General features: G+C 41.3%; 1 protein-coding gene across 1 annotated transcript in view; it reads left to right on the forward strand.

Annotated features, from left to right (window-relative positions):
* ptprn2 (protein tyrosine phosphatase receptor type N2) overlaps positions 1 to 8649 on the forward strand; it is a 227339-nt gene that overhangs the window by 20844 nt on the left and 197846 nt on the right. The window contains exon 2 of the mRNA XM_035519848.2: positions 629 to 679. Coding sequence (XP_035375741.1) covers positions 629 to 679 — 51 coding nt within the window. The remainder of the gene's footprint in view (positions 1 to 628; positions 680 to 8649) is intronic.

An 8649-nucleotide genomic window follows, 5' to 3' on the forward strand; every position in this document is an offset into this window, starting at 1 on the left:
AACACTACACTCTGTCTCCTCACTACACTGCTGTGCTGATACAGGATCAGTGTGTGGCTGTGCTGATGCAGGGTCTGTGTGTGGCTGTGCTGATGCAGGATCAGTGTGTGGCTGTGCTGATGCAGGGTCTGTGTGTGGCTGTGCTGATACAGGGTCTGTGTGTGGCTGTGCTGATGCAGGGTCTGTGTGTGGCTGTGCTGATACAGGATCAGTGTGTGGCTGTGCTGATGCAGGGTCTGTGTGTGGCTGTGCTGATGCAGGATCAGTGTGAAATATACCTCCACTTCCCACCCCTAACTGAAAACTAAAAAAATCACTGGTAATGGCTGAGAGTCAACCAAGAGTCAAGCCTGAGAGCTAGCTTTAGGCACACTTCTATTTTGCTAATCATTGTTTTTACTGAATCCTTCCCTGGCTTGTGTTCCAGGTTTTTAAAGCCTGTGAAATATGCTGTGATTGCATCTTAAACTGGAACGCTGCTGGCATTATGTTGTGGTGGGTGTGTTGTGTTAGTTATCTGTGCTTCTGTGTTTAAGTTCATGCGGTTTTGGTTTTATTACAGTTTCTTTGATGCTATGATGACTGAGTTTGTGTGTGTGTGTGTGTGTGTGTGTGTGCGCGCTTTCAGGCTGCCTATATGAGGATGAGCTGTGTGAGCCCCGTGAAGCTTGTGTCAATGGTGAGTACATTTGATTGTAAGTATATTTGTGAGCATATTTGATCATGCGTATATTTGATCGTGAGTACATTTGATCGTGTGTACATTTGATCTTGAGAACATTTGATGGTGATTATATTTGATTATGGGTATATTTGATTATGGGTATATTTGATTATGGGTATATTCGATTGTGAGAATATTTGATCGTGAGTATATTTGATGGTGAGTATATTTTGTTGTGAGTACATTTGTAAGTATATTTGATTGTGAGAATATTTGTGAATATATTCGATTGTGAGTATTTGATTATGGGTATATTTGATTGTGAGTATATTTGTGAGCATATTTGATCATGAGTATATTTGATCATGAGCATATTTGATTGTGAGGATATTTGTGAGGGTATTTGATCGTTAGTATATTTGATTGTGAGTATATATGAGCATGAGTATATTTGATTGCAAGTACATTTGATTGTAAGTATAATTTGATTGTGAGGATATTTGATTGTGAGGATATTTGATCGTAAGTACATTTCATCGTGAGTATATTTGTGGGTATATTTGATCATGAGTATATTTGATTGTGGGTATATTTGATTGTGAGAATATTTGTGAATATATTCGATTGCGAGAATATTTGATTATGGGTATATTTGATTGTGAGTATATTTGTGAGCATATTTGATCATGAGTACATTTGATTGTGAGTATATTTGATCATAAGTATATTTGATTGTGAGAATATTGGTGAATATATTCGATTGTGAGAATATTTGATCATGGGTATATTTGATTGTGAGTATATTTATGAGCATATTTGATCATGAGTACATTTGATTGTGAGTATATTTGATCATGAGTATATTTGATTGTGAGGATATTTGATCGTCAGTATATTTGATCGTAAATACATTTCATCGTGAGTATATTTGATTGTGGGTATAATTTGATTGTGAGTACATTTGATTGTGAGTATATTTGTGAGTATATTTGATCATGAGTATATTTGATCATGAGCATATTTGATTGTGAGTATATTTGAGCATGAGTATATTTGATTGCAAGTACATTTGATTGTAAGTATAATTTGATTGTGAGGATATTTGATTGTGAGGATATTTGATCGTAAGTACATTTCATCGTGAGTATATTTGTAGGTATATTTGATCATGAGTATATTTGATTGTGAGTATATTTGAGCATGAGTATATTTGATTGTGAGTATATTTGAGCATGAGTATATTTGATTGTGAGTACATTTGATTGTGGGTACATGTGATTGTGAGTACATTTGATTGTGAGTACCTTTCATCGTGAGTATATTTGATTGTGAGGATATTTGATCATGAGTACATTTGATTGTGAGGATATTTGATCATGAGTACATTTGATTGTGAGGATATTTGATCATCAGTATATTTGATTGTGAGGATATTTGATCATGAGTACATTTGATTGTGAGGATATTTGATCATCAGTATATTTGATTGTGAGGATATTTGATCTGGACACTGGTGGTGTGGGGACAGAACTGTCAGAACTGTCCCTGCCTTAGCTCGGGCCAGCAGGTCCAGCTGTGATTATGTACTTGGACACTGTAACTCCTGATTGTTCTGGATTTTAATGATTTTCTTTTATGTGTAAGTAATGTCTGAAGTTGAAATAAAAGTGAAATGGCTCCACATTAAGAAGAGAGATGAGATTGTTCTGAACATTTTAATATGAGACATGGAGCTCATGTTATCATGTTATAAGTAACAACCTTTACATGTGCCAAACAGAAAATGCCAAGACTTCAGTGGTTAAAGTCACAGTTGTGTGCATCACTGCAATAGTTTGACTGTTGCTTTATAGTTTGTAATGTATAGTTTATATGTGTATATTTAGTTGTATTCTTGTGCACATTTTCTATTTATTTTCTATTTGTGTGTTAATTGTGGTTTCATTCAAATGTACTTCATGACATCATACTGTTAAACTGAAATAGAAACCACAGGTTACAGAAATATCAAAGTTAAATGGTAATATTAAACACTTTACTGGTAATATTAAACACTTTAGTGGTAATATTAAACACTTTACTGGTAATATCAAACAGTTAACAGATAATATCAAACACTTTAATAGTAATATTGAATAGTTAACTGGTAATATCAAACACTACTGGTAATATCAAACAACTCTCTGATGCTCTCCAGTGGTCTTCAGGGATCTCCCTAACTTTCTGATACTCTCCACTGGTCTTTGGGGATCTCCCTAACTCTCTGATGCTCTCTTATGGTCTTCAGGGATCTCCCTAACTCTCTGATGCTCTGCAGTGGTCTTCAGGGGTCTCCCTAACACTCTGATACTCTCCTATGGTCTTCAGGGTTCTCTCTAACTTAGGCTCAGTGAGACATCATGTCCAGGACTCACCTGCGGTTACTAGCACATATAGTATATTCATGCACACACATGAGACACACTCATGTTATTAGCACCACACCAGACCAGTAGCCCCAGCTAGGTGAACAGATAGATAGCTTGTCAACCTAGTCACATGTGAGGTATCTAATATTAGTGGTATTGCACTGATGTTGACTAACTCTAGTACTTATTGTTTATTACACTTATTGTTGTCTGTTATAGAGTTTATATGTATTTTGTACTTCTAGGTATCAGTATTGATCCTTGTATTTCTACAGTATTATAGATCATTGGTATATTGGACTCTAACCTACTCTACTGGCTAGGATGTGTTCTATGAGGAAATGATAAAACACTTTTTTAAGTCGCTCTGGATAAGAGTGTCTGCTAAATGCCGGAAATGTAAATGGTAGTTGGCCAGGTGTTCCTTGGGAGCCTAACAATGGCTGTAACTGATTCAGAGCAAAGCCAGTAATACCAAGAGAAGAAGAAATGAGTAATCTGTGATTTACTATGTCAGAAGCTGCTGGGAGATACAAAACATTGACCTTAGTAGATCATCTTAAGAGATCAAACACTCAGCCCTCAGTAGGTAACCTCTGATGTGCTGGTGATGTCACTACCTGGACCATCCTCACGTCTTTCACAGATCACAGATCTTGATTGGTTAAACTTCGTTCTTTGTATCACAGTAAGTCTTGCATGCTCTGATGGCATTACCTTATCCTTGTAGTCTAGGAGACTATGTGAGGTATGTTCATATGTGAGGTAATGGACCTTTAGAGCAGAGTTCTCTCTCAGCCTGCAGATGTTTGCTGCAGGAGAGGGAATATTAGAGATGTTATTGGGCAAGTGCTTTGTCCACAGTGCCTGCAGGCGTTGTGTTGACATACTGGCTTTCTATACATCACCAAACACATGACCCTTGTTTATCCAGTGTGTTTGTTCCAGTGTGTGCTTGTGCATGCGTGACTCACTCACCGTTCCAGTGTGTGTGTGTGTGTGTGTGTGTGTGTGTGTGTGTGTGTGTGTGTGTGTGTGCGCACACGCGTGACTCACTCACCGTTCCAGTGTGTGTGTGTGTGTGTGTGTGTGTGTGTGTGCACGCGTGACTCACTCACCCTTCCAGTGTGTGTGTGTGTGTGTGCGTGTGTGTGCACGCGTGACTCACTCACCGTTCCAGTGTGTGTGTGTGTGTGTGTGAGTGTGCGTGTGCGCGCATGCGTGACTCACTCACCATTCCAGTGTGTGTGTGTGTGTGTGTGTGTGTGTGTGTGTGTGTGTGTGCACGCACATGACTCACTCACCGTTCCTGTGTGTGCATGTGCACGCGTGACTCACTCACCTTTCCAGTGTGTGTGCGTGTGCACACATTACTCACTCACTTTTCCAGTGTGTCTGTGTGCATGTGCACACGTGATTCACTCACTTTTCCAGTGTGTCTGTAGTCGGTTAGATGTGCCCTTGGTTCCAGTCAGCACCAAACCCTCATCCAGACTGTAAATAAATCATTATTGCTTGTGTGTCTCTGTGTGTTTTGCTCTCTGCTGCTCCGTGATACTGAAGTAGTGAGTGTGTATCCTTTAGCCTGTTGTGTTTTGATTAGTTTCTGAGCTGTGTGCAGTGCTCTCTACCTGTGGGAGTCACTTTGTCTTTATTCTCACCTTTTAATCATAACACGACCCAGGAATCGAATACCCAGAGGTCATTAGAGGGTTTGATATTGTGTGACTATCAGTTTCCCAGTATTCATGCTGTCAATCGTGATCACTTGCTCTGTCAGACAGGACTCTCAGGAAGGCCGGAGATTAACTGACCCTCTTTATAAGACCTCCAGCAGGCTTTCACATTGGATTTATTTGTTCTGGTTCACTTGCTGACTGTTTAATTTTCTCTGTTGCTGTGTCCCACTGGGAATGATAATTACAGGAACGCTCTCAGCCCACCCCACAGGCGTCACGCAGGCTGTTGGACTCTGTATCGCCACCTAGTGAACTGCCTTGCACAGTCCACGTATGCTGCAGTATGCTGGATTTGTGTTTGTCATCAAGTCTGAGAGTTTGTATTGATACACTCCTACAAAAGAGGGACATATAAAGGAACCCATTACAAATATTAATGTCCACTAAGAGACAGACAATCAGTAATAATGTCCACAAACAGACAATCAGTAATAATGTCCACAAACAGACAGACAATCAGTAATAATGTCCACAAACAGACAGACAATCAGTAATAATGTCCACAAACAGACAAACAATCAGTAATAATGTCCACAAACCAACAGACAGACAATCATTGATAATGTCCACAAACAGACAGACAATCAGTAATAATGTCCACAAACAGACAATCAGTAATAATGTCCACAAACAGACAATCAGTAATAATGTCCACAAACAGACAGACAATCAGTAATAATGTCCACAAACAGACAGACAATCAGTAATAATGTCCACACACAGACAGACAAAAACAATCAGTAATAATGTTCACAAACCAACAGACAATTGGTAATGATGTCCACAGACAGACAATCAGTAATAATGTCCACAAACAGACAGACAGACAGGCAGACAGACAGACAATCATTAATAATGTCCAGAAACAGACAGACAAAAACAAACAGTAATAATGTTCACATATGGAATAACAGAACTAAAGTAATCCAGGTGAGCAGACACAGATCAAATTAAATCACATTAGGCCCATGTTCAGATAATTCACCACTGTGATAAGATAGTGAACATAACGATCAGGAGGCACTGGTAAATAATCCAGTGAGGCGTCTGTGTCTCGCTCTGCTCTGCTGGCTGGGCACCAACACACCTCGTTATCCTTTTGTTTATTCTCAGAGAGCTTGCTCTGACCTACACAGCACGACCCTCGCGGTCCACACACATGTCCGGGGTCATGTGAGAGGAGGAAAGGCTCTGAGCTAGGATCTCCCTCACCATGCACTAGACACACAAGAGCTCTTTAGGATTATTTGAATAATTTGCCATTTATTTGTGTTTCATTGCTACCGCTGTAGAAGGGCCCTGATTGGATGATATTTGGTTAGTTACTGGGGAGAGAAACACATCCTAACACCAGGCCTCAGGGAAAAACCACTGGTCTACCTGCATGTAAAAAAACTTTGAGCATTAGAAAGGCACTATATAAATTAAATGATTATTATTATTATTATTATTGTTGTTGTTGTTGTTGTTGTTGTTTTTATTACCCTTTACATTATTTGGAAATCAGGAAACATTTTATTTAAAAACAGTCTCACAAATATTTAGCACAGCAAATATTAATATATAACTTATAAGACATTGTGTGTACACCCCCAAACAGGAGTAATTTAAGAGTGTACACCCCCAAACTTGAAACATTTCGGAGTGTACACCCCTAGTGAGATATTAGTGTCTTAGTGGTTAATGTGTAACACTAGTGTCTTAGTGGTTAATGTGTAACACTAGTGTGTCAGTGGTTAATGTGTAACACTAGTGTGTCAGTGGTTAATGTATAAAACTAGTGTGTCAGTGGTTAATGTGTAACACTAGTGTGTCAGTGGTTAATGTGTAACACTAGTGTGTCAGTGGTTAATGTATAACACTAGTGTGTCAGTGGTTAATGTGTAACACTAGTGTGTCAGTGGTTAATGTGTAACACTAGTGTGTCAGTGGTTAATGTGTAACACTAGTGTGTCAGTGGTTAATGTATAAAACTAGTGTGTCAGTGGTTAATGTGTAACACTAGTGTGTCAGTGGTTAATGTGTAACACTAGTGTGTCAGTGGTTAATGTGTAACACTAGTGTGTCAGTGGTTAATGTGTAACACTGGTGTGTCAGTGGTTAATGTATAAAACTAGTGTGTCAGTGGTTAATGTGTAACACTAGTGTGTCAGTGGTTAATGTGTAACACTAGTGTGTCAGTGGTTAATGTATAACACTAGTGTGTCAGTGGTTAATGTGTAACACTAGTGTGTCAGCGGTTGTGCAATTGCTAGACGAGTAGTACCACAATACAACACAACACATCCCTCTTTGTGTGTCTGAATTCACTCACATAAATGATTCCAGTAAAAAGCTACTTCTCTTTCCTCCATTTCTGTCAGAAAAACAGATGCTACACAAGACTGGGGACACTATACCGGGGTGGGGACACTATACCAGGGTGGGAACACTATACCGGGGTGGGGACACTATACAGGGGTGGGGACACTATACTGGGGTGGGGACACTATACCGGGGTGGGGACACTATACCGGGGTGGGAACACTATACCGGGGTGGGGACACTATACCGGGGTGGGGACACTATACCGGGGTGGGGACACTATACCGGGGTGGGGACATGCTACACAGGACTGGGGACACTATACCGGGGTGGGGACACTATACCGGGGTGGGGACACTATACCGGGGTGGGGACACTATACCGGGGTGGGGACATGCTACACAGGACTGGGGACACTATACCGGGGTGGGGACACTATACCAGGGTGGGAACACTATACTGGGGTGGGGACACTATACCGGGGTGGGGACACTATACCGGGGTGGGGACATGCTACACAGGACTGGGGACACTATAACAGGGTGGGGACACTATACCGGGGTGGGGACATGCTACACAGGACTGGGGACACTATACCAGGGTGGGGACATGCTACACAGGACTGGGGACACTATACCAGGGTGGGGACACTATACCGGGGTGGGGACACTATACCGGGGTGGGGACATGCTCCACAGGACTGGGGACACTATACCAGGGTGGGGACACTATACTGGGGTGGGGACACTATACCAGGGTGGGGACACTATACCAGGGTGGGGACATGCTACACAGGACTGGGGACACTATACCAGGGTGGGGACACTATACCAGGGTGGGGACACTATACCAGGTTGGGGACACTATACCGGGGTGGGGACATGCTACACAGGACTGGGGACACTATACCAGGGTGGGGACACTATACTGGGGTGGGGACACTATACCAGGGTGGGGACACTATACTGGGGTGGGGACATGCTACACAGGACTGGGGACACTTTATTCAGGTCTAGAGACACTATAAACAGGTCTGGGGAAACAATACACAGCAATAGGACAATCCATCTTATTGTTATTACTACTACTACTACTACTACTACTACTACTACTACTACTACTAAGTAATAAAAAAAAAAAATTATTAGTTACATTTATGTAGCGCCTTTCTTGAACTCAAGGACACTTTACAGACTTAGAAACAATCATTTCAACCAGGGGCAGACAAACACATACCAGAAAAACGTCACACGGAGGGGAAGACATTAGAGCCCTGTCTGTCCTGATGAAGGGGACAGATTTACTGCTCTCTCTATCCTGATGAAGGGTACAGTTTTAGAGCCCTCTCTGTCCTGATGAAGGGGACAGTTTTAGAGCCCTGTTCGTCCTGATGAAGGCGTTAGTATTAGAGCCCTGTTCGTCCTGATGAAGGCGTCAGTATTAGAGCCATGTCAGTCCTGGTCAAGGGGACAGTTTTAGAGAACTGTCTGTCCTCATGAAGGGGACAGTTTTTGAATCCTCTCGGTCCTGATGA

Source organism: Electrophorus electricus, chromosome 13, assembly GCF_041902795.1.
Source record: "Electrophorus electricus isolate QZ-2024a chromosome 13, ASM4190279v1, whole genome shotgun sequence".
In the NCBI taxonomy this organism is placed as follows: domain Eukaryota; kingdom Metazoa; phylum Chordata; class Actinopteri; order Gymnotiformes; family Gymnotidae; genus Electrophorus; species Electrophorus electricus.